The sequence below is a fragment of the Typha angustifolia genome, chromosome 11, assembly GCF_048772165.1.
Source record: "Typha angustifolia cultivar Huaian chromosome 11, ASM4877216v1, whole genome shotgun sequence".
NCBI lineage: Eukaryota > Viridiplantae > Streptophyta > Magnoliopsida > Poales > Typhaceae > Typha > Typha angustifolia.
This window is the reverse complement of record NC_133249.1, coordinates 13,388,664-13,415,177: the sequence shown is the minus strand read 5'-3', so window position 1 is coordinate 13,415,177 and position 26,514 is coordinate 13,388,664. Positions and strand designations below refer to the sequence as shown.

At 37.0% G+C, this 26,514-nt stretch overlaps 4 protein-coding genes and 2 long non-coding RNA genes across 11 annotated transcripts; 5 read left to right on the top strand and 1 right to left on the bottom strand.

Annotated features, from left to right (window-relative positions):
* Positions 1-2,491: 2,491 nt before the first annotated feature.
* Positions 2,492-3,001, top strand: LOC140770624 (uncharacterized). Its single transcript, XM_073111878.1, has one exon. The coding sequence runs from the start codon at positions 2,492-2,494 to the stop codon at positions 2,999-3,001; it is 510 nt and encodes a 169-aa protein (XP_072967979.1).
* A 61-nt stretch (positions 3,002-3,062) lies between these two features.
* Positions 3,063-5,350, bottom strand: LOC140769642 (mitochondrial import receptor subunit TOM9-2). The gene is made up of 2 exons (XM_073110430.1): positions 4,980-5,350; positions 3,063-3,198 (listed from the first exon to the last, which is right to left on the bottom strand). The coding sequence occupies exon 1, from the start codon at positions 5,296-5,298 to the stop codon at positions 4,987-4,989; it is 312 nt and encodes a 103-aa protein (XP_072966531.1). The 5' UTR covers positions 5,299-5,350; the 3' UTR covers positions 3,063-3,198; positions 4,980-4,986.
* A 749-nt stretch (positions 5,351-6,099) lies between these two features.
* On the top strand, positions 6,100-8,127 carry LOC140771166 (uncharacterized). Its single transcript, XR_012106113.1, has 4 exons — positions 6,100-6,150; positions 6,297-6,358; positions 6,493-6,756; positions 7,916-8,127. It is a non-coding gene; the product is annotated as an uncharacterized lncRNA (long non-coding RNA).
* A 2,905-nt stretch (positions 8,128-11,032) lies between these two features.
* LOC140770623 (alkane hydroxylase MAH1-like) lies at positions 11,033-12,628 on the top strand. The gene has a single exon (XM_073111877.1). The coding sequence runs from the start codon at positions 11,033-11,035 to the stop codon at positions 12,626-12,628; it is 1,596 nt and encodes a 531-aa protein (XP_072967978.1).
* Positions 12,629-15,071: 2,443 nt separating this feature from the next.
* On the top strand, positions 15,072-21,425 carry LOC140770807 (uncharacterized). Of its 6 annotated transcripts, none has more exons than XR_012106056.1 (8): positions 15,072-15,323; positions 15,719-16,705; positions 17,556-17,654; positions 17,954-18,254; positions 18,642-18,703; positions 18,842-18,879; positions 18,994-19,105; positions 20,998-21,425. It is a non-coding gene; the product is annotated as an uncharacterized lncRNA (long non-coding RNA). The 6 variants fall into 6 exon arrangements; XR_012106057.1 differs by having other exon boundaries at positions 18,631-18,703; XR_012106058.1 differs by lacking the exon at positions 18,642-18,703 and having other exon boundaries at positions 15,719-15,756.
* A 2,847-nt stretch (positions 21,426-24,272) lies between these two features.
* Positions 24,273-26,069, top strand: LOC140770956 (alkane hydroxylase MAH1-like). The gene has a single exon (XM_073112295.1). The coding sequence runs from the start codon at positions 24,319-24,321 to the stop codon at positions 25,909-25,911; it is 1,593 nt and encodes a 530-aa protein (XP_072968396.1). The 5' UTR covers positions 24,273-24,318; the 3' UTR covers positions 25,912-26,069.
* The last annotated feature ends 445 nt before the right edge of the window (positions 26,070-26,514 follow it).

The following is a 26,514-nucleotide window of genomic DNA, read 5'->3' as shown; positions in this document are numbered from 1 at the left end:
TCTTATAATTCTAGCTGTTACTGATCTTTATATTTTCATAGTCTCCTTTTTCACTTGTATTCCCCATTGTTGATGTTTTCTTTTCAACAGAAGTGCTACTACTTTTTGCTCTATGGATTGGAAATTTCTAGGCTCTTCAAGTGCTAGCTTTTGTGATATATTTCAGGGTAAAATACAACTTACCGCCATGTTGATTTTGCTAAATTTAGACTATGTTTTAAATTATCATTCATGTCACTTTGGTCTCGTAATAAAATAGAAGCATTATGGTAATTTATATTTTCTCTATTAAGTTTTCAATAGTTTTACATTAGTTTAAACTAGATAGGAGCTGAGTGATAGAAAATAAAAGTTTAGGGGTTTTGTTTGATTTTGGGCATAACAATATGTAGTTAATTTGAAATTTGCCTTATTATTTAATAAACGGCTATATAACTAAGCTGCAGTTCTAAACGGTTTCTGAAAGATTCTAACGGCTATATAACCAACTGTTCTTGAGAGATTCCACAACTGGCCCTAGCTCTTTTTTAACTAGGGTTCGGCTGTCTTCCATCTTCCCCCCTCTAGAAGATGTTTTATTTCTATTCCAATGATCTTGGATTCACAGTGAAAGAAAGATCATGAGTGTTCTTTTTGGTTCTTTCCTCTCTTTTATGGTCAGACTTTATTTATTTATTTATTTGCTAGGGTTTGACCGTCTTCCTCCTTCCCCTCCCATAGTCTTGAGTGGCTTAGGAGAGGGGAGGGATCTTCTTACCTTTCTTCTCTTTTCCTCTTTTTCTTTCTTCCCATCTCTTTTTTAGCTCCCTTCTTTCTCTCTCTCTCTCTCTCTTTTATTTTTCCTCTACTCCTCTGTTTCTATGACATCGTCCTTCTCCTTCTCGTCATGGTGGGTGTTCTTGCCTTCCCCCGGTTTCACCATTCCTCCCTTTTTGTTCTCCTCTTCCACCCATTGAAATATTGAATCCCTCTCCCTTCCTCCTCCTCCTCCTCCTCCTCCTCCTCCTCAGCCGTGATCTTCCTTCCCACCCTCCTCGTCCTGTGATATGGATGTGGCTTCATTTTTGATCTTATTCACCCATTGACCTTGATGTTTGTTTCTTATTATCAGTGGGGCTATGTCAAATTAACACTTGCTTGGAGTTAATGAAATTAATTACTTTCCAATGGGCCTTTAATAAAAAAAACATCTATGATTAAATTGAAACTTGTAACCACGTTGACAAAAATAAGCCAACTACTCTTTTACCCTGGTAAAATGGAGTCAGGATCAGTACTAAATATCCCTTCTTCTATCTCCCTCACCCTTTTTTTTCCCCTTGTTTATTTCTCCCACCCTATTGCTGTGGAAATTCACCCATTTCTTCTTGGTTTAATAGCAGAGGTTGTCAATCTCTACACCTTAACTACTCTACTTTTATTTGAAGTCCAACCATGCTATTAGAGGAATACATTGCCTAGAAACTATAAAGGAACAACGCATGAAGTTAATTTGGAAAGATGAAAATAGAGGTGCACCATTGGACCATTGGAGAAGAAAAATGTGTGAAGGTGAGATCTTTATGGGGTTAGATTTGTGGGAAGAAGAAGATGAACGCTGGAGGGAGAATGAGAGAGAGAGAGAGAGAGAGAGAGAGAGAGGTGTAAGGAGGGAGGAAACAAGAAACTTTTTTGTCTAGTTGTATGAAAATTTTAAAATTTTTCTTCAATATTTATTTTGGTAGATAAATATTATTTGGGTCGCCATACCATCAATGCTAGGTAGACGGAGGAGAGGGGCACATACCTAACAAAATAATAATAATAATAATAATGTAATTAGATTAAAAATAATAGGCTGATAAATATTTTACAAACATTCTATAGATAAGATAAATTGGTATCATTTTAACTGTTGATACAGAGAAGAGAAACCAAAGGATGATGAGACAAAGAAGTGTTTGTAAAGTGCATGAAGTGCCTGTAAGCATAGCATGACTCTATTTTCAAGGAATTAACAGCCCAACTAGCATTGCCCATTTTCAGAACACAAAAAGAAAAGAAAAAAGAAGCATTACTCATAGACAGATTGTCAAATTTGGCAGCTTTAGAAAAGCCCAAGTTTCCTAAACGTTTTTATGCACAAGAAAAGTAAGGTTATATCCAATAAGGAGATCATTTATTCCTGAGATTCTTTGCTAGTTTGGATACAGCCAGATTTCCAATGTAATTGGCATCCCATCCCAAAATGAGAAGCCAACTTAGCAACTCTTAATACCCTCCACCCAAAAGTACAGCTAAACATAGTCAGTACCTCGTCTGGCATTGCTTACTTACCTATCGTAATCGTAAAATTATGCTCTCTTCGTTGTTAATCTTTCCTTAAACCTCGCAATCGACATCTTTACCACCCAATTATTTGCCCTTCTCTTTTCTCTCAAATCACATCTACTATTTTTCTCCTCTCTCTCTCTGTGTCTCTCTCCTCCACTTCCTCGGAAGTCAGAACCCGATGGCTTCGCGGAGCAGTGGTCGCAACGGCCACCACCCTGCGCTGCTCATCCCCTCCCACCTCTTGGAGATTACCATCATCTCCGCCCAGGACCTCAAGAAATGGTCACAGTCCGTCAACGCCTATGCGGCTGCATGGGTTCATCCCGGCGAGAAGCTCTACACCCAGGTTGATCGTGTCGGTCGCACTGACCCTACCTGGAACGACAAGTTTGTGTTTCGCATCGACAATGCCTTTCTCCGGTCCGATACCTCCGCCGTCACCGTCACTATCTATGCCACCCGGAGCTGCCTCAACCCCCGCAAGGACCCTATCCTTGGCGTTGCACGTATCCTTTTAAGCGCCTCTCTTGGCCCTTCTCCTGCCAATGCTGGCAGCCGACGGGTGGTCGCACTCCAGGTGCGGCAGCCTCGCTCCCTCCGGCCGCAGGGCATACTCAACGTGGCCGTGGCCCTGCTTGATTCCTACTCCCATAGCAATGGAAAAAAATTGACTTCTAAGAATCTTTAGCTCACTAATTTGGTCAATAATAAGACTCACGACGTAGGTATAGGTTTTTTTCCATGCACGCTAATGGTTTCAGATATCTACTGATGGCAATCATGTCAGAAAAAACATCTTAATCTACTTGACTCATAACCTAATTTACTCGCTCCAAGCATATCTTAATTGGCCACTCTGGCTTCGGAGTTCTGGAGACATGAATCCTGCACGTAAGATAAAGGTTGCAGGCTTAGATACATTCTGTAGAGATAGAAAAGTATTTTGGGTTGAATACCGAAGGATACCATCTAAGTCCGCAGATGTCCACAACAGGAGGTTACTGAAGACTGGACATTTGACGGTGTAAAGAAGGGAAAAGATAGAAAAGTATATGTGTCTATGAAACTATAATACAAACATTTGACGGTGTAAAGAAGGGAAAAGATGCTGCAATAACTGACCTAGAATACAAAGAGTACTGATACATAGTCACGCACATGCCTGTACATACATAGGTAGGCATATATACATATATACACACATATACATGTGTGTGTGTGCACATATATGTCTGCCTATGCACAAAAATGTATGTATGAGCGGATTTCTTCCTGAATTCTTATAACATAGCAGAAGTGATAATGTTCATGTAGAAAAATGTTGACATGTGATTTAATATAAAATGCAGTAGTTGTGGAGAAGAAACTGTAATCATTAAGCCAAAACAAGACTAGTACTGCTAAATATGTCATGCTAATCATAGGAAATTTTTTTGGGCATTGATATCAAAAGCTGCATATGAATGTTCATGTTCCAAAGATAAATAGATTGATATCATCAAAATCTACAGATTGTCATCCAAGGCTCTGCAATTGTCATTAGTTAGAAAGAACCAGTAAAAGTCAATGGTTCTTTATGATCCACAAGTAGATCAAATATCTATAAAGTGATTATAGATGTTTAAGCAAGTCAGTGACATAAGGCTTATGATTCAACCCTGAAGAAAGGACTGGCAAATTTTATATGCCACCTAAACAATCTAGAGAACTAGAATACTTCCATGATTACCCATCATGGAAGGCTTTATCTGTTAAGCATAATGCCAAATTCTTTACGTTCTAAGTTTTTATCTATGAAAGATGTGACAGGAGAACATTCAACAAGTCAAAGTACCTCAATTTGCTGGTCAAGGAGGTTATTTTGTTGAAGATTGCCATGGAGACCAAATTATAGATAAGTAATACTAAGAGGATAGTTTTAAAGCCACTATGAGATTTGTGAAAGAAGTCTATAGATGAATCCACATAGAAACTGAGGGAAGCTAGAGGAAAGAAATTTCTAAAATAGGTGGGGAAACAAGAGCAGAATCAATAGAACAGGCTGAAACAATGAAGGGTCATCCTTCTGTTCATGCCAACATAGAGGTAACCATAATTAGGAGATAGAGTGGCATTACCATAAATTACAAGAATTTATAGACAAAAGAAACCAATTAGCTAAATGCAATATCCAAAAGCAATCATATATGGTCACTAAGCAACATATATACCAGAGGATGCACTCATAACAATCAAAATAGTGGAGTATATTAAGGAAGACAAGATGAGGAGCACACATCTTAAGTGGATCACAGATGCTGTCTTGCTACCACTAATTTCTTAATGAAACAACAATTATGAGCAGAATGGACCAAATCTTATTGCTCAAAGAAACAAAATCTAATCAAATTCAAGTTCTTACAACTGCTAAATCTCTGCCACGAAGAACTTAATCTAACTTGCAAGTAATACTCCACGGATCAATCAATCCATAAGGAAGTTGAAAACTAAAGCATTATTTCACTGAAGAAGGAAATCGTAACATCCTTACTTCATTGGAAACTGAGACATCACAATTCAAACAAAGTACATTTGATATGAAAATGAGAAACTTTCTATCCAAGATCAGATCTCCCATCCAAAACATAACCCCAAAATCCGAACTAAGTTGGGAGGGAGAGAGCTACCGTGATCTCACTTGGGCGGCGGCGGGGGTGGGGGCGGCGTGCCGAGAAGGGAGGCCTGCTGCAACTCTAGCTCGTTGAGCTGCTGCTCGCGATCCATCTCGATGATGAGTGGGACTACGAGGACGAGGAAGGTCGTGCCGGCTATCCACGCCGCCTTGCCGGTGCTCCGAAGAAGCTTCTTCGCCGCCGTTACCGCATCTCCAGCCGCCTCCTTCCCTCGCACGACGATCGGAGAGCGAGAGATCGAGGCCAAGAAGCCTTCGCCGTCGCCGTCGCCGTCGCCGCTACGACCCCTTCGGGTTAGGGAAGAAGAAGACATCGCGTTCTCGACGAGGGTATAGACAAAATTAAGACTCGAGACAGGTGAGCAAATGGTGGTTGATATTTTACCCAAGGATTAAAACTTAGACTTGGGCCCACCTTATTGGGTTGGTCTACCGATGGCTAAAAGCCCGGCCCGTACCTTCCACAACACTCTTCTCTCTGGAGCTGTCAAAATTAACTGAGCCGGCTCGAAGTCGGCTCGATCAATCTCAACTCGAAATTTAGCGGATTTAAGCTTGAATGCATAACAAGCTTCAAATTAAATTTCAAGCCAAGCTTTAACATGAGCCGGCTTGATTAAGTTCCGCTCGATAAGACTGTAAAATAATAATACAATATTTGATATTATACAATACATAATAGATTTAAAACTAATATTAACCTTTAGATCAAGACGTCAAGATTTAATTAGATCTTATGCTTGTCAAGCATAATTGAGACTAGAAATTGCTTATACAAGCTAGGATACAACTCAAAATTAGATTTTTTTTTAAAATCTTAAGCTTAATTCTATCAGGAAGCTTAAAATTAATTTAAATACAATTTAATCAGAGCTCTCAATTCGATCGAGCTTGAATTGATTGCATCCCTACTCTTTTTATTTATTGCCATATATTAATGATGATACTTTTATTTTTTATTTTTTCAGATTTACGTATGAGAAAAAAAAAATCACATTTTGGATAATCTGTTTGTGGTATGAATATACTAAAATATATTTTCGTTACGTTGACCTATAAATAAAATTTTAAATTTTTAACGAGTACATAACCTGAGCGCGATTACGGTTTGACGTGTTTTCTTCTATTCTCGTGCTCTCTTCGATTATTGAAGAAGAATAAAACAAGTAAGGGAATTCGTAGATCATTATTTTCTTCATTCTATTTGGAATTGATCTCCCCGACGATGTATCGATATTGAATTAAGGTTTTGGCGGGATCTTTTCATGTTCTTTTCTTGATTCTTTTCTTACTTTCTAAAATGCTTCGGTAGGAGATAAGTCTTGGAGATTAAATTCTTCTACTTGATGGAGATGCTTTAGATCGATTCAATTGGTGATTACTTCAATCTGTTCTCTCTTTATTCAAGAACTTTATAACTTTTTGTATCTTTCTCTTTTAGGATTTCTTTCTCGACTTCAATTGCTCGATCATTTTGTTATGGTTCTTTAATGGATGTTTTGCTGCAGATTTCTTGAAGGGGAAGAAACAATTCGGGATGGCAGGGGTGAGCCATTTTCTTTTCAAAAGAAACATCGTTTTAGCTTCTCAGAAATCTTGGTTTCTTTTAAAAGTTTTTATATGGAACCATTTGTTAAGGATTCGAGGGTTCTTAATTTATATTTGGAGAATAAGAAGAAAAAGTAACCATCAGAAGAGAACCTCCGGTTAGCTTGGGACACCATCTTCCCTTTTCTCCTCCTTCATCTTTGACACTATGGTTCTCGATAAAGGTTTGGATTATTCGCTTTACTTCTTTCCTTAGTCTCACAGAGATATGCTTGAATTTGATCTTTCCAGCAATGCCATTTTAAGAAAAAGATTAGTTAGCTTCGAGTTAGATGTTGAAGAGACTTTTCCTTTTTCTTGCTTTTTTCTCTTCAGATAGTTAAAGAAAATAAGAAACGAATGTGATCTTATAATGTGTATTGTTTTAACTTTCCTAAATGTTGTATCAATGTAGAATTAGAATTATTGATGTGTCTGCTTCGTGATCCTATCTCAAAGAGAGCTTTCTCTATTTATAGGTAGGGGGAGGAGAAGTTTGGATACTTTAATTTGATATTATTGATTTTTTTTCAATTATTTGACATTTTTTTAATCCCAGTGTACTTTTAATTTTGATTTTTTGTTGGATACTTTTTTCTATTAGGGCCTGTGCTGCAGATTTACAAAGAGTTGAGAGGAATGATGGTGATTGATTCTTTTTTTTTAATATAATTTTTTTTACCTAAAGGTTTGCATAGAAAAAAAAACAGAGGAAAATAGATGCTTTATCTTCCACAAAACTTTGGCTTCTTTGGCTAATTTTTATGTAGAATTAATGTTACAATTTGATGGCATCAATATAGGAGTGTCCTTTTTCTCACTCCCTAGTGGTGTATTGTTTCTTGATGCAGATTTAAAGTAGAAATGGTATATTTGCCATCTAAGAATCATTTTAGTTTTCAAATCATCATTTATCTTCTGTGTTGCATAAAAGTTTTGTTTATATGCATAGGACTTTATTATATCTACATTTAAATATTTATTTGGAAATAAGAAACTGCTTCATATATGTGAACAGAAAATTTTAATATTTTTTACAAAGAAGATGCTAGTCTCATTTCAAAATTAATTAGCTGATATGACCAATATAACACTGAACATTAATCAGTAATAGTGACAATGATAGTAACTTATGAACACTAAATTGGTAATAGTGACCATAATTAAATTGGTAATAGTGGCCATGATAGCAACTTATGAACACTAATTGGACATGATATTATTTCTGATTCATATTATCCAGTACATGATTTACTCTCTGTTTGGCATTACTGATTCGGGGTAAAATCTATTCACTGAGCCTTTTGCTTATGACTCTCTTTATTTCTTTTCTAACTTTTTCAGATATATGGTACGTGATAGCGACTTGAGAGATCTCGAGAAGATATTTTAAATTGATGAAGTGGGCTATAGGTGCGAGACGGTATAGGTGATAGTTTATACAGGTCGAATCATAGCATACTCTTGTATTAGTTGTTTTAGTTGTATCTTGATGGTTTGTTGTGACCTGTGTGGGTCTTGCCAGATTAGGTAGTGGTCTAGTGTATATTATTGTGCATTTGGATATTCAGATGTTAACAGATTTATTTGGATGATTAGTATAATTTATTTAGTAGTGGATTATATGAGTATGCATATGTTAGTAGGTATTATTTGATGATGTCATGATTATATATGCAAAGGAGTGTATCTGTGCGTGACGAGCCTCGTCCAACCTATCTTATGCGTCGCGCGTGCCGTGTGGGCGCGTGGGAGTGCACGTGCCCGTACCGGGCGGGGGCGTTACATGGATGTTGAAGAGACTTTTCCTTCTTTTTTTCCTTTTTTCTCTTTAGATAGTTAAAGAAAACAAGAAACGAATGTGAGCCTATAATGCTTATTGTTTTAACTTTCCTAAATGTTGTATTAATGTAGACTTTGAATTATTGATGTGTGTGCTTCGTGATCCTATCTCAAAGAGCGCTTTCTCTATTTATAGGTACGAGGAGGAGAAGTTTGAATACTTTAATTTGATATTATTGATATTTTTCTTGGTTTATTTTTCAATTATTTGATATTTTTCTGTCCCAATGTACTTTTAATTTTGATTTTTTGTTGGATACTTTTATCTATTAGGCCTATGTTGCAGATTTACTACGATAATAGAAGAAAGAGTTGAGAGGAATGATGGTGATTGATTCTCTTTTTCCTTTAATATATTTTCTTTACCTAAAGGTTTGCACAGAAAGAAAAACAAAGGAAAATAGATGCTTTATCTTCCACAAAACTTTGGCTTCTTTGGCTAATTTTTATGTAGAATTAATGTTACAATTTGATGGAATCTATATAGGAGTGTCCTTTTTCTCATTCCCTAATGGTGTATTGTTTCTTGATGCAAATTTAAAGTAGAAAAAGGTAAATTTGCCATCTAAGAATCATTTTAGTTTTCAAATCATCATTTATCTTCTGTGTTGTATAAAAGTTTTGTTTATATGCATAGGACTTTATTATATCTATATTTAAATATTTATTTGGAAATAAGAAACTGCTTCATATGTGTGAACAGAAAATTTTAATAATTTTTATAGAGAAGATGCTAGTCCTGTTTAAAAATTAATTAGCTGATATGACCAATATAACAATGAACATTAATCAGTAATAGTGACAATGATAGCAACTTATGAACACTAAATTGGTAATAGTGGCCATGATAGCAACTTATGAACACTAATTGGTTAATAAAATGAATTGTATTGGTAGATCAATTTAGGAGATTTTCTATCAATCAGATAAAATAACGTGCTTAATTTATTCAACAGTATAACAATAAGCTAATAGCCTTTTAACCATAAGTTCGTAATAGATAAATTGGTGTTGTAAATTCAAAAAAAATTGATAACAGTCGACAAATCGATTATAGGAACGATTATCAATTCAGATGAACTTTCTGAAAGGAAGCACACAAAGATATACAAATAAAATAAATGGTCATAAGAAGAAACACACATATGAGATCAAAAACACTTTTCCAAAACAATTAGGTTTTCTATAAATAAGAATAATAACTTCACTTTTTGGCCCAGGTATGGCACCCACATAAAAATTGTCATTCAATAAAAAATTAAAAAAAAATCTAATTAAAAGTCGAGTTCTAATTTTTCATTTATCATATTTCACTCTTCTCTTTTCCCTTCCAAGCCGCCTCATATCTCTTTTCTTGTGCTTGCCGACACAGTAGCGTTGCCACCCTTACTACTATTATTGGGCAATAACAATAGTCATTTTTAACTTTATATTTTATACAATAACCCTTTTATATCCTATTTGACGCTTATTGTAATATGTTTTTATCATTTTCATATTTTGTTGACGACTAAGTTAGTATAAATTATACACCCAATTGCTATTATTAAACTTTTTTATATGACTTTTAGGTATTTGAGGAAAGAGATTTAAATAAGAACATGCTACGTTTACAAATATTTGGAGCTTCCCATAAATATTATTAAAATGCAGGGCGTGAAATGTAATTTTCTCTAAGCTAAATCAAGCACAGTCACCCCTCCACCATTTGCTTACCTTAAACATCAATCCATTCTTTGTATGAAGTGTTATCGTGGCCTTCGGCTCCACCACTTACCATTAGTGCCGGGCGTAAAGTTTGTTAATCCTTATACTATATTGGTCACACTTTATGGCCTCAATGACTAATATGTAGAATCGTAGATCTTAAAATGAACAATGTAAATTTTTTTTTGATAAATCAGGTCTCAGCCCTAGTTTCATTAGAAACTTAAACACAGTAACCTGCAACACAGATTATCTCTATAAAAAATTCAGATATAATAAAGTCACAGCAGATAAATCATGCAGGGTTCTCAAAAAAATCAACTACACACAAATCAATCCTGAATAAAATGAACAATGTATTACATGTAAATAGGAACTTCTAGATGAGTTTCAGTACTCTCACGACACCTTATAATACCAACACTACTTGTGGTTTACCCTCACTACCACTTTCCGATCTCGCCCCCTCCCAAAAAAGAAGATCAAGAATTTGTTCGGAAAAGTAGTAAACATTTAGATAAATATTATGTCATTATGACGTGGTTGAGGATGATGTATTAGGGATGATGTATTAGGGAGTGCTGAAAATACTGTGGATCGATAGCGTGGTTGGCTGTTGACAAGTCCTCAATCAATACTGTGGATCGATAGCGTGATTTGCTGTTGACAAGTTCTCAATCAATACAGTGGATTTATAGCGTGGTTGGCTGTTGACAAGTACTCAATCAATGCTGTGGATGAGACAAGTGAGAAGTCCTCACTTGGGTGAGGAGGGGTGTACACGTGTCAAATCGGAGCATCTCATGCAATATGCATGCATGCCCCGCCACCTAACTGCAAGTATAAATGGCAAGCTAGCGCAAATAATATTTCACTCTAAACAATATTACTCCCCTCCCACGACACCTTACAATGCCTTCACTCAATGGTTTACTTCCCCTACCAATTTCCACTCTATCAAACACCTACCTTGCAATGTTCATCTCACTCATGGCTCCATTGCTTCTCATTTTGGTCCTCTTCCACCGTGTGATCAAGCGAAGCGTAAATCCGGTGAACTGGTCCTTTCTCGGCATGCTCCCCAGCTTAGTCGCGAACACGCCACATCTCCACCACTGGACCACCAACCTCGCTGCCAACAACGACGGCAACTACGAATTCAAGGGTCCCTGGCTCTCCGGCATGAACATCTTCTTCACTGCCGATCCGGTGAACACGAACCACATCTTTAGCCTGAACAGGCAAAACTATGTCAAGGGCTCAAAGATCACCGACATATTAGATATCCTCGGCGACGGCCTTATCATCGCCAACGACGAATCCTGGCTGCATCAGCGGCGGCGTGCCCACACTCTCATTAGCTCTAATTATTTCCGGGCTTTTCTGGCCGCCTCCGCCCGCAAGAAAGTCGAGGAGGGGCTCCTACCCTTGTTGAACCACGTGGCGTCGACGGGGAAGGTCGTTGACCTGCAAGACGTATTCCTGAGGTATACCTTCGACGTGTCTTGCGTTACCCTCTTTGGCGTCGACACGAATTGCCTCTCGCTGGGGTTACCGACGATAGCATTTGCTGCGGCGACGGATGACGTCACCGAGGGGCTACTCTACCGTCACTTTCTTCCCATGAAATGGTGGAAGCTGCTGAGGTGGCTGAGAGTGGGGAGGGAGAAGAAGTTTGCTGCCGCTTGGCAAGTCCTTGACGAATTCATTTACCAACAGATATCAAAGAAGAAAGAAGAGATAAAAAGAAAAGAGTCTAATAAAGAACCCTCCCCCACCTTTGATTTGTTATCGTCATATATCGAGGATCCCATGGAGGCGAAGATGACGTCGGACTACGACACGTTCCTCCGCGACACCGTAATAAATAAGATCATCGCAGGCAGGGACACATCCGCCATCAGCCTCACATGGTTCATCTATATGCTAACGAAGCATCGAGACGTGGAAGCAAAGATCCTAGATGAGCTCCGAGCAATCGCTCCATCGACTGATGCTTTAAATGATGATCAGCTTGTTATCTTCGACGTGAAGGACCTCAACAAGCTTGTCTACTTATCGGCTGCCATCTACGAGAGCCTTCGGTTATTTCCGCCGGTCCCATTCAACCATAGAACTGCAAAGTATTCCGACGAGCTGCCGAGTGGGCACAGAGTGCAGCCTGGGGCGCTGATAATTTCTTCCGTATATGCGATGGGAAGGATGGAGAAGGTGTGGGGGAAGGACTGCAATGAGTTTAAGCCGGAGCGGTGGATAACAGAGGGCGGCACGGTGCGGCACGAGGCAACCTACAAGTTTTCGGTGTTCGGCACCGGGCCAAGGATGTGCGTAGGGAAAGACACCGCATTGACGATGGTTAAGATCGCGGCAGCCGCCTTGGTCTACAACTTTGAGGTGGAGATGGTGGAGGGGCACGTCGTGGAGCCGAAGTTGTCGGTTCTTCTAACGATGAAGAACGGGTTGAAGGTTAAGGTGAAAACGAGAAAGTGCATGCCCGCTGTTGATTGAAGCTAGTTATCCAAGTTATGAATAATGGTTGCAGAATATTAATATAGCTGGCTGGCTACTTAAGCGTTTGTATCACTAGTGATCATACATGTTTTATATGTGGATATACTGCATTTACATGCATGCAGCTTGAAAACCATATATATATATATATGGTTATGAATAATGGTTGCAGAATGCAGAATATTAATATAACTAGCTGGCTGGCTGGCTACTTAAGCGCTCGTATCACTTAGTGATCATATATGTTTTATATGCAGCTTGAAAACCATTATATATATATATATATATATCAAAATAAGGGTATAGATGTCTTTTATAATTAACTTGATGAAAATTAAGTTACATTTTATCTTTTTGATTATTTTAGATTTAAATTAAATTTTAATAGATAGAGATAGAGAATTATATTTAAATTTAAGTTTATCTCCGAATAATCAAATTAAAATTTTTTAATATTAAATAATATCTCTTATAATTAAGCTATAATTATATGTAAGAGAGAAATCTTAACGGAAGAAAAAAAACATGTAGAGCGTTTCTTCCGTATAGTAAAATTAATTATTTATCAATCAGTTTGAGAAAAATCTAATGGTTAAGATATAATAAGAAAATTAGGAAATTAGGCTAACGTAATTAAATCTTCTTAACTAATATACTCATTTTTTACGTAATATAGTTTTGGAACCCATACCGGATATGAAAACTCGCTATTATAGTCGTTGGATTAAAATTATAATTTTTAAAGTTAAATTGAAGTATTTGCCTATATATTTTATATGCAGCTTGAAAACCATTATATATATATATATTATTCATATGCAAACCACAATGATACTGTTAAATTTGGAAGGTTTTCTATTAGTTGGTAATTTTCGCATAGTTTAGTTTAGTAGGGCAACGATGGTGATCATGATAACAATGTATCGACAATAATGATAACAATGGGCTTGATAACAACTTAGGAATGAGAAATAATGATTGCCAGCTATTCGACAAGTGAGTTTTGGAGGGTAAAAGTTTCATCATTGGTATGGTGGTCAGATGAGGACTACTGCTGCACTTATTAGATTAATATTAGTTGCCTATCCTGGAATGGACTGAGATAGGGGTGTAAACGAGTCGAGCCTGAGCGAGCCGGCTCAGGCTCAGGCTCGGCTCGAAATTACTTTCGAGCCTCATAATTTTGCTCAGGCTCGACTCAGCTCAACTCGAGCAGAGCTCGAGCTGAGCCTAACCGAGCCCGAGGAAAGCTCAGGCTTGATTAGAGGATGAGGCGGTGGCGGCATGGGCGGTGGCGACATGGACAGCGGCTTGCCGTAGGAGTTGGAGACGGATGGCGGAGGAGGCGACGACGAGGAGATGGTGAATGAAGGAGGAGGAGGAAGCCGACGGAGTGGACAAGGAGGAGGAGGAAGCCTACGAAGTGGACGAGGAGGCCAACGGTGGAGGAGGAGGAGGAGGAGGAGGAGGCCGACGGAGAGGAAGGCGTGGCGGCGTGGTGGTGGCTTGCCGTCGTTGTCGATGGAGGCCGACGGGAAGGGAGGAGGTGGCGGCTTGTGGGGTGAGGTTAGGAGTGGTGATCGGGTGTATGAGGGTGAGAGTGAGGGTGAGAGTGAGGGTGAGGGTGAGGGTGGGTTGGTGAGAGAATTGAGGATGGGGAAGGTGACGTGATGGGCAAGGTGAAGTGATGGATGAGGGTGGGGTAGGTGAGGGTAGGTGAGGGTGATGAATGTTGAATGGGTTATGGGTGAGGATGGGTTAGTGAGAGACACGTGACAATATTTCTTTATGCCACGTGTCCTTAGTTGTAGGGAGTCAGGCTATCGAGCCTATCGAGCCGAGCCTGAGCGAGCCGGCTCCAGCTCATGCTCGGCTCGATATTAATTTCGAGCCTATTATAATGGCTCGGGCTCGGCTCAACTCTAATCGAGCCGAGTTGGACTCGAGCTTCACCTGAGCCGAGCCCGAGCTGCTCGTCAAGCCTGACAGCCCTAGACTGAGATGAAATAGAAAGAACGAGAAAGCGCTGTAGGGATACAGTGTGAAAACTTTTAAATAATTTATTTTTGAGCATTTGCAACAAATTTTTTTTTGAAAACAGTAAAATTAAGTTATTGTGCATATTTGTATGTTGTATTAATTATATATATTTTAGTATAAAAAGATTTGTATTTAGTATAAAAGATATATCTATTTAATTTCAAGAGCTTAAATATACTATTATTTAAAATCTAAGCTATTTTTTTTCCTGCAAATAACCTCTAATTTTTATAATAAATTCCCATATTATGGGATGCAAACCGTCTTATGGGAAATTTTGCCATTGCCATTGGGTATCATTTGCTTTAGAATTTTAAAAACTATACGTTTGTTCCTCTTTTCCCATGCTAGAATCATTAAGCTTCATCTAAAGGAAGGAAGAAAGAAAAAAGAAAAGAAAAGGAGAAGGCGGAGGGAAGACCATTTCCCTTCGTGTTGACGCGAAAGGAAGAGGAGAAAACAAAACCTCAACGATTCGATTCTTCCCCACTTTGGTGGGCCTTTCGCTTTCGTTGGACTCTTCACGCCATCACCAGTTTCTTTTCGTTGCTTTGCCTCTTCTTCTCCTCTATACAATTTGACTTTGAACAAGGACATGCGCACAATTCGTGAAATAGAGGAGGTTCTAAGAGCTCCGAAATCGATCTGAACAGTAAGTCTGGATCATCTTCTTCTTTTTTGTTCCTTTTTTCGTTTGTTCGCAAATTCGGTTGTGGGTCTATTTTGTTATGTGGGTATTTGTTATTTTTGAGGATGGAAAAGCATGATAGTTAGATGTGGATTGAGTATGGGAGGATCCATGGACAGTACGATTTGGAAACTCGTCGAACCATAATCGACGTGTTTCCTCCTATTCTCGTGCTATCTTCGATTGTTGAAGAAGAATGAAACAAGTAAAGGAATTCGTAGATCATTATTTTCTTCCTTCTTTTTGGAATTGATTTAAGAACTTTATAATTTTTTGTATTTTTCTCTTAAATGATTTCTTTCTTGGCTTCAATTGCTCGATCTTTTTGTTATGGTTTTTTAATGGATGTTTTGCTGCAGATTTCTTGAAGGAGAAGAAACAATTCGGGATGGCAGGGGTGATCCATTTTCTTTTGAAGAGAAAGATCGTTTTAGCTTCGCAAAAATCTTGGTTTTTCTTAAAAGTTTTTATATGGAACTATTTGTTAAGGATTCGAGGGTTCTTGATTCTAGTTTAGAGAATAAGAAGAAAAAGTAACCATCAGAAGAGAACCTGCAGTTAGCTTGGGACATTGTCTTCCCTTTTCTCCTCTTTCATCTTTGACACCATAGTTTTCGATAAAGGTTGATGAATGGTTTTTAGGTTCTTGATTTACTATTGTTATTGTTTGAGTTACATCACTCTCTTTCAGTACATCTTATTCATATGGGGTGAAGCACCAGCAATGCGTTTGATTCCTGTTTGAGTTCTTCTGTTATTTTTGAAAGATTTATCTATTTGGATTATTCGCTTTATTTTTTTCCTTAGTCTCACGAATATTTGCTCGAATCTAATCTTTCCAACAATGCCATTTTTTTGAAAAAGATTAGTTAGCTACAAGTTCGATTGTAATAACCCAGGAAAATAAATAAATAAATAAAATAATAATAATAATAATGTAATAACCTAAAAAAATAAATAAATAAATAATCAGAATAATAATAATAATAATAATGTATAAAATTAAAAAAAATAAATAAGAGACAAAAAGAAAAAAAAATTTAAAATTTTTTGGGCACGACGTGGCCGGCCGCTCTGTGGCTGGCGTCGTGCCCATGGAAGCTGCTCATGCAGCTTGCGTGGTGGGGCGCCACGCGCCCACTGCCGCTGTTGCAGCCAACCGGCTGCGGCCGGCTGGCCGCGGCGGCCCCGGCGCCGTCGCTACCCCTCCTCCACTGCCTTCTCTCTCTCTATTTAAATCTCTCTCTCTCTCTCACTCTACTCTCTCTCTACTCTCTCGCACTCCTTCCTCTCCTCGTTGCCGACGTCGGCCCGCTGTCACCTTCCCGAAGCCGCCGCCGCCGCCGGTGAGAAGCTCTTCCTCTCTCTCTCTCTCTCTCTCTCTCTCTCTCTTGCCCGAGCTCGGGCTCGTCGGAGCCGAGCCGCCGGCTGGCCAGCAGCGGCCGATGCCCTCCCCGCCGGCCCGGGTCCGCACCTCCCTCCTCTTTCTTCCCTTCTTCTCTTCTTCTTCTTCCTTCTTCTTCCTTCTTCTTCCTTCTTTTCTTCTTCTTCTTCCTCAGCTGCTTCTTCTCTTCTTATTTTTCTGCAACAGTGCTGGGTTCGGCCCAGCACTGTAGCAGGCCAGTGCTGGGACAAGCCCAGCACTAGTACTAGTGATCCATTATCTTTTTTAATTTTATTATTTATTTATTTAGGTATTTCTTTCTTAATTAATACAAATAGATTTAGACATTATTTATTTTAATAATAATACATATTTATCATTATGATTATTGTTAATTAAAGTTTATTGATGATTAATTAGGTTGTAAACTATTACACATAAATATAGGTAATACTTATATTTATTTATTTACTTATATGTATATTAGATTAATAGCTAGATTTGTAAATTATAATTATTAGATTTATATTCTAATATTCTTATGATATACATTTTAAGTAATTCTATTAATTTATTATATATTGTTATTTTTGTAATGAATAAAATACTAGGCTTATGTATTCATTTATTATTTTATAAAGTAATCTTTAATTAATCAAGATATAATTATAGTTAGGTTTTCATCTATTTTTTATTTTTATTTTTATTTTTATCATAAGTAGAAATTCTAAAACCTTCTAAATCATCATATATTATATGAACGGATTTTAATCAGATAAACGGCTAACATCATACTACTTAAATAATTTCAGATCCCGACCCCCTTATTCAAGATCCCGTGGACTTAGCTATCGAGGCTTGATCATTGTCGTAGCAACGTGAACAGTGGTTGTTTGGTATTTGCAGTGGTGGTGAGTAGTCTTATCCCCTAGATCATTTTATCAAATTAGGTTATATTATATATTATGTATATGCCTGTTTTGGTATAAAAGATAAATCTATTTAATTTCAAAAGCTTAAATTTACTATTATTTAAAATCTAAGCTATTTTTTCCCTGCAAATAACCTCTGATTTTTATAATAATTTTTATACTAATTTCCCATATTATGGGATGCAAACCGTCTTATGGGAAATTTTGCCATCGCCATTGGGTATCATTTGCTTTAGAATTTCGAAAACTATCCATTTGTTCCTCTTTTCCCTTGCTAGAAGCGTTAAGCTTCATCCAAAGGAAGGAAGAAAGAAAAAAGAAAAGAAAAGGAGAAGGTGGAGGGAAGACCATTTCCCTTCGTGTTGACGCAAAAGGAAGGGGAGAAAACGAAACCTCAATGATTCGAATCTTCCCCACTTTGGTGGGCCTTTCGCTTTCGTTGGACTCTTCATGCCATCACCAGCTTCCTTCCGCTGCTTTGCCTCTTCTTCTCCTCTATACAATTTGACTTTGAACAAGGACATGCGCACAATCCGTGAAATAGAGGAGGTTCTAAGAGCTCTGAAATCGATCCGAACAGTAAGTCTGAATCATCTTCTTCTTTTTTGTTCCTTTTTTCGTTTGTTCGCAAATTCGGTTGTGGGTCTGTTTTGTTATGTGGGTATTTGTTATTTTTGAGGATGGAAAAGCATGATAGTTAGATGTGGATTGAATATGGGAGGATCCATGGACAGTACGATTTGGAAAAACGTCGAACTGTAATCGATGTGTTTCCTCCTATTCTCGTGCTCTCTTCGATTGTTGAAGAAGAATGAAACAAGTAAAGGAATTCGTAGATCATTATTTTCTTCTTTCTTTTTGGAATTGATCTCCCCGACGATGTATCGATATTGAAATAAGGTTTTGGCGGGATCTTTTCATGTTCTTTTTTTTATTCTTTTCTTACTTTCTGAAGTGCTTCGGTAGGAGATAAGTCTTGGAGATTGAATTCTTTTACCTGATGGAGATGCTTTAGATCGATTCAACTGGTGATTACTTCAATCTCTTCTCTCTTTCTTTATTCAAGAACTTTATAATTTTGTGTATCTATCTCTTTTAGGATTTCTTTCTTGGCTTCAATTGCTCGATCCTTTTGTTATGGTTTTTTAATGGACGTTTTGCTGCAGATTTCTTGAAGGGGAAGAAACAATTCGGGATGGCAGGGGTGAGCCATTTTCTTTTGAAGAGAAAGATCGTTTTAGCTTCTCAGAAATCTTGGTTTCTTTTAAAAGTTTTTATATGGAACCATTTGTTAAGGATTCGAGGGTTCTTAATTCAGATTTGGAGAATAAGAAGAAAAAGTAACCATCAGAAGAGAACCTCCAGTTAGCTTGGGACACCGTCTTCCCTTTTGTCCTCTTTCATCTTTGACACCATTGTTTTCGATAAAGGTTTGGATTATTCACTTTATTTCTTTCCTTAGTCTCACGGAGATATGCTTGAATTTGATCTTTCCAGTAATGCTATTTTTAAAAAAAGATTAGTTAGCTTCGAGTTAGATGTTGAAGAGACTTTTCATTTTTCTTGCTTTTTTCTCTTCAGATAGTTAAAGAAAACAAGAAACGAATGTGATCTTATAATGTGTATTGTTTTAACTTTCCTAAATATTGTATCAATGTAGACTTAGAATTATTGATGCGTGTACTTCGTGATCCTATTTCAAAGAGAGCTTTCTCTATTTATAGGTAGGGGGAGGAGAAGTTTGGATACTTTAATTTGATATTATTGATTTTTTTTTCTGATTTTTTTTCAATTATTTGACTTTTTTTTTTATCCCAGTGTACTTTTAATTTTGATTTTTTGTTGGATACTTTTCTCTATTATTCGCTTTATTTCTTTCCTTAGTCTCACGAATATCTGCCCGAATCTAATCTTTCCAACAATGCCATTTTTTTGCAGAAGGTTAGTTAGCTTCGAGTTGGATGTTGAAGAGACTTTTCCTTTTTCTTGCTTTTTTCTCTTCAGATAGTTAAAGAAAACAAGAAACAAATGTGAGCTTAAAATGGTTGTGTTTTAACTTTCCTAAATGTTGTATCATTGTAAACTTAGAATTATTGATGTGTGTGCTTCGTGATCCTATCTCAAAGAGAGCTTTCTCTATTTATAGGTAGAGGGAGGAGAAGTTTGGATACTTTAATTTGATATTATTGATTTTTTTTCCTGATTTTTTTTTCAATTATTTGACTTTTTTTTTTATCCCAGTGTACTTTTAATTTTGATTTTTTGTTGGATACTTTTCTCTATTAGGGCCTGTGCTGCAGACTTTCTACGAGAACAGAATAAATAGTTGAGAGGAATGGTGGTGATTGATTCTCTTTTTTCTTTAATATATTTTCTTTACCTAAAGGTTTGCATAGAAAGAAAAACAAAGGAAAATAGATGCTTTATCTTCCACAAAACTTTGGCTTCTTTGGCTAATTTTTATGTAGAATTAATGTTACAATTTGATAGAATCTATATAGGAGTGTCCTTTTTTCTCATTCCCTAGTGGTGTATTGTTTCTTGATGCAGATTTAAAGTAGAAATGATAAATTTGCCATCTAAGAATCATTTTAGTTTTCAAATCATCATTTATCTTCTGTGTTGTATAAAAGTTTTGTTTATATGCATAGGACTTTATTATATCTACATTTAAATATTTATTTGGAAATAAGAAACTGCTTCATATGTGTGAACAGAAATTTTTAATATTTTTTACAAAGAAGATGCTGGTCCCATTTCAAAATTAGTTAGCTGATATGATTAGGGCTGTCAAAATAATCAAGCCGGCTCGAGTTCGGCTCGATAATGCTCGATTAAGCTCAGCTCGAAAATAGGCTTAGCCGAGCTTGATCAGTAAAGCTAGGCTCGAAATTAAATTCGAGCCAAGCTTGATCCTGAGCCGGCTTGATCGAGTCAGCTCGATAAGGCTCGAATATATATATATATATAATGTGAATAATATCAAACTAATATAAACTATCAAATCAAAACCCTTTCACCTATTTAAAATTTCAACCATTATTTTTTGACACAATTATCTTTATTGTTTATAATTTATATATTAGTTACTTGTAGTTTTTTGACACAATTATCTTTGTTACTTATAATTTATATTTTGATTGCTTGTAGTTTTCTAACCCATTTATTTTTATTGCTTGTAATTTATATTTTGATAATATTTATATCTTTATAGTTGAAATAAGTTTTATTTCAAGCTTTATTCAAGTCTAAATAAATTCAAGTTTGCTCAGGCTCGAAAATGATTTGAAATTGATGAGGCTTGAAATTGCTAATTGAGCAGCTCGTTTAAACTCGAAATTGGCTCGAAAAAGTTTTCGGTGTTCAGCACTGGGCCAAGGATGTGCGTAGGCAAAGACATCGCATTGATGATGATTAAGATCGCGGCGGCCGCCTTGGTCTACAACTTTGAGGTGGAGATGGTGGAGGGGCACGTCGTGGAGCCGAAGTTGTCGGTTTTTCTAGCGATGAAGAACGGGTTGAAGGTTAAGGTGAAAACGAGAAAGTGCATGCTCGCTGTTGATTGAAGCTAGTTATCCAAGTTATGAATAATGGTTGCAGAATATTAATATAGCTGGCTGGCTACTTAAGCGTTTGTATCACTAGTGATCATATATGTTTTATATGTGGATATACTGCATATACATGCATGCAGCTTGAAAACCAAATATATATATTTATTCGTCTGCAGATCACAATGACAGTGTTAAATTCTAAAATATAAAAATCAAAGGTTTTCTTATTAGTTGGTAATTTTCGCATAGTTTAGTAGGGCAACGATAGTGATCATGATAACAATATATCGACAATAATTAGTACCAATGGGCGTGATAACAACTTAGGAATGAGAAATAAATCAGATAATGACTGCCAGCTATTCGTCAGGTGTACGACTATCCGCTTAGTTTTAATAGATACAGATAGAGAATTATATTTAAATTAAAGTTTATCTCCGAATAATCAAATTTAAATTATTTAATTTTAAATAATATCTCTTATAATTAAGCTATAATTATATTTAAGAGAGAAATCTTAAAGGAAGAAAAAAAACATGTAGAGCGTTTTCTCCGTATAGTAAAGTTAATTATTTATCAATCAGTTTGAGAAAGATCTAATGGTTAAGATATAATAAGAAAATTAAGAAATTAGGCTCACATAATTAAATCTTCTTAACTAATATACTTCTTTTCTTACGTAATATAGTTTTGGAACCCGTGCCGGATATGAAAACGGGCTATTATAGCCGTTGGATTAAAATTATTATTTTTAAAATTGCATTGAATATTTGCCTATATATTTTATATGCAGCTTGAAAACCATTATATATATATTATTCATATGCAAACCACAATGTTACTGTTAAATAGATGCTTTATCTTCCACAAAACTTTGGCTTCTTTGGCTAATTTTTATGTAGAATTAATGTTACAATTTGATGGCATCTATATAGGAGTGTCCTTTTTCTCATTCCCTAATGGTGTATTGTTTCTTGATGCAGATTTAAAGTAGAAAAAGGTAAATTTGCCATCTAAGAATCATTTTAGTTTTCAAATCATCATTTATCTTCTGTGTTATATAAAAGTTTTGTTTATATGCATAGGACTTTATTATATCTACATTTAAATATTTGTTTGGAAATAAGAAACTGCTTCATATGTGTGAACAGAAATTTTTAATATTTTTTACAAAGAAGATGCTAGTCCCATTTCAAAATTAATTAGCTGATATGACCAATATAACACTGAACACTAATCAGTAATAGTGGCCATGATAGCAACTTATGAACACTAATTGGTTAATAAAATGAATTGTATTGGTAGATCAACTGAGTAGATTTTCTATCAACAAGATAAAATAACATGCTTAATTTATTCAACAATATAACAATAAGCTAATAGCCTTCTATCCATAAGTTCGTAATTGATAGATTGGTGTTGTAAATTCAAAAAAAATTGATAATAGTCGACAAATCGATTTAAGGAACAATCATCAATCCAGATGAACTCTCTGAAAGGAAGCACACAAAGATATACAAATAAACTAAATAGTCATAAGAAGAAACACACATTTAAGATCAAAAAAGCTTTTCCAAAATAATTAGGTTTTCTACAAATAAAAATAATAACTCCACTTTTCGGCCCAGTTATGACACCCACATAAAAATTGTCATTCAACAAAAATTGAATAAATAAATAAATAAATAAAATATCTAATTAAAAGTGGAGATTTTTCACTTACCATCTTTCACTCTTCTTTTTTCCTTTCCAAGCCGCCTCATATCTCTTTTCTCATGCTTGCGGACCAACCAGCGTTGTCGCCCTTACTACTATTATTGGGCAATAATAAAAGTCATTTTTAACTTTATTTTTTATACAATAACCCTTTTATATCCTATTTGGCGCTTATTGTAATATATTTTTATCATTTTCATATTTCATTGACTACCAAATTAGTACGAATTATATACTCAATTGCTATTATTAGACTTTTTTATATGACTTTTAGGTATTTAAGGAAAGAGAATTTAAAATAAGAACATGCTACGTTTACAAATATTTGGAGCTTCTTATAAATATTATTAAAATGTAGGGTGTGAAACATAATTTTTTCTAACCTAAATCAAGCGTAGTCACCCCTCCACCATCTGCTTACCTTAAACATCAACCCATTCTTCGTATGAGTTATTATCGCTGTCTTTGGCTCCACCACGTACCATTAGTGTTGGGCGTAAGGTTTGTTAATTCTTATACTATATAGGTCACACTTTATGGCCTCAATGACTAATACGTAGAATCGTAGATCTCAAAATAAATAATGTATTTTTCTTTTGACAAATCAGGCCTCAGCCTTTGTTTCATTAAAAACTTAAACACAATAACCTGCAATACATATTACCTCTGCAAAAAGTTCAGATGTAACAAAGTCACAACAAATGAACCACCCACGCAGGGTTCTCAAAAAACCTACTACACACAAACTAATCCTGAATAAAATGAACGATGTATTACATGTAAGTAGGAACTTCTAGATGGGTTCAGGTGTAAAATTGGAGCCCCTCATGCAATATGCATGCGTCCCCAATATATTTATATATATATATGTGTGTGTGTGAGGCAAGCTACCACATACAATTCACTCCAAACAATATTACTCCAGTACTCTCACGACACCTTATAATACCAACACTACTTGTGGTTTACCCTCACTACCAATTTCCAGTCATCAAGAATTTGTTCGGAAAAGTAGTAAACATTTAGATAAATATCATATCATTATGATGTGGTTAAGGGATGATATATTAGGAAAGTGCTGAAAATACTGTGGATCGATAGCGTGGTTGGCTGTTGACAAGTCCTCAATACTGTGGATGCGACAAGTGAGAAGTCCTCACTTGGGTGAAGCTTACTATAAAGTAGCAGTGTATTTGATGATAGGATGCTTTACTCAATATATCTTCAATCTAATTAGCTCGTACGTGTCAAATTGGAGCATCTCATGCAATATGCATGCATGGCCCGCCACCTAACTACAAGTATAAATGGCAAGCTAGCGCATATAATATTTCACTCTAAACAATATTACTCCCCTCCCACGACACCTTACAATGCCTTCACTCAATGGTTTACTTCCCCTACCAATTTCCACTCTACCGAACACCTACCTTGCAATGTTCATCTCACTCATGGCTCCATTGCTTCTCATTTTGGTCCTCTTCCACCGTGTGATCAAGCGAAGCGTAAATCCGGTGAACTGGCCCTTTCTCGGCATGCTCCCCAGCTTAGTCGCGAACACGCCACATCTCCACCACTGGACCACCAACCTCGCTGCCAACAACGACGGCAACTACGAATTCAAGGGTCCCTGGCTCTCCGGCATGAACATTTTCTTCACTGCCGATCCGATGAACACGAACCACATCTTTAGCCTGAACAGGCAAAACTATGTCAAGGGCTCAAAGATCACCGACATATTTGATATCCTCGGCGACGGCCTTATCATCGCCAACGACGAATCCTGGCTGCATCAGCGGCGGCGTGCCCACACGCTCATTAGCTCTAATAATTTCCGGGCTTTTCTGGCCGCCTCCGCCCGCAAGAAAGTCGAGGAGGGGCTCCTACCCTTGTTGAACCACGCGGCGTCGATGGGGAAGGCCGTTGACCTGCAAGACGTATTCCTGAGGTATACCTTCGACGTGTCTTGCGTTACCCTCTTTGGCGTCGACACGAATTGCCTCTCGCTGGGGTTACCGACGATAGCATTTGCTGCGGCGACGGATGACGTCACCGAGGGGCTACTCTACCGTCACTTTCTTCCCATGAAATGGTGGAAGCTGCTGAGGTGGCTGAGAGTGGGGAGGGAGAAGAAGTTTGCTGCCGCTTGGCAAGTCCTTGACGAATTCATTTACCAACAGATATCAAAGAAGAAAGAAGAGATAAAAAGAAAAGAGTCTAATAAAGAACCCTCCCCCACCTTTGATTTGTTATCGTCATATATTGAGGATCCCATGGAGGCGAAGACGACGTCGGACTACGACACGTTCCTCCGCGACACCGTAATAAATAATATCGTCGCAGGCAGGGACACATCCGCCAGCGGCCTCACATGGTTCATCTATATGCTAACGAAGCATCGAGACGTGGAAGCAAAGATCCTAGATGAGCTCCGAGCAATCGCTCCATCGCATGATGCTTTAAATGATGATCAGCTTGTTATCTTCGACGTGAAGGACCTCAACAAGCTTGTCTACTTATCGGCTGCCATCTACGAGAGCCTTCGGTTATTTCCGCCGGTCCCATTCAACCATAGGACTGCAAAGTATTCCGACGAGCTGCCGAGTGGGCACAGAGTGCAGCCTGGGGCGCTGATAATTTCTTCCGTATATGCGATGGGAAGGATGGAGAAGGTGTGGGGGAAGGACTGCAATGAGTTTAAGCCGGAGAGGTGGATAACGGAGGGCGGCACGTTGCGGCACGAGGCGACCTATAAGTTTTTGGTGTTCGGCACCGGGCCAAGGATGTGCGTCGGCAAAGACACCGCATTGACGATGGTTAAGATCGCGGCGGCCGCCTTGGTCTACAACTTTGAAGTGGACATGGTGCAGGGGCACGTCGTGGAGCCGAAGTTGTCGGTTGTTCTAGCGATGAAGAGCGGGTTGAAGGTTAAGGTGAAAAAGAGGAAAGTGCATGGCCGCTGTTGATTGAAGTTATCCAAGTTATGAATAATGGTTGCAGATTGCAGAATATTAATATAACTAGCTGGCCGGCCGGCTGGCTGGCTACTTAAAGCGTTCGTATCACTTAGTGATCATATATGTTTTATATGCAAGCTTGAAAACCATTATATATATATATATATATATCAAAATAAGAGTATAGATGTCTGACGAAAATTTAATTACATTTATCTTTTCGATATTTTTTTGATTATTTATATATATCTCCCCTTAGTTTAAGATTGATTTAAATTAAATTTTAATAGATAGAGATAGAGAATTATATTTAAATTAAAGTTTATCTCCGAATAATCAAATTTAAATTATTTAATATTAAATAATATCTCTTATAATTAAGCCATAATTATATTTAAGAGAGAAATCTTAACGAAAGAAAAAAAAAACATGTAGAGCGCTTCTTTCGTATAGTAAAGTTAATTATTTATCAATCGGTTTGAGAAAGATCTAATGGTTAAGATATAATAAGAAAATTGAGAAATTAGGCACACGTAATTAAATCTTCTTAAATAATATACTCATTTTTTTAGGTAATATGATTTTGAAACAGGTACCGGGTATGAAAACTGG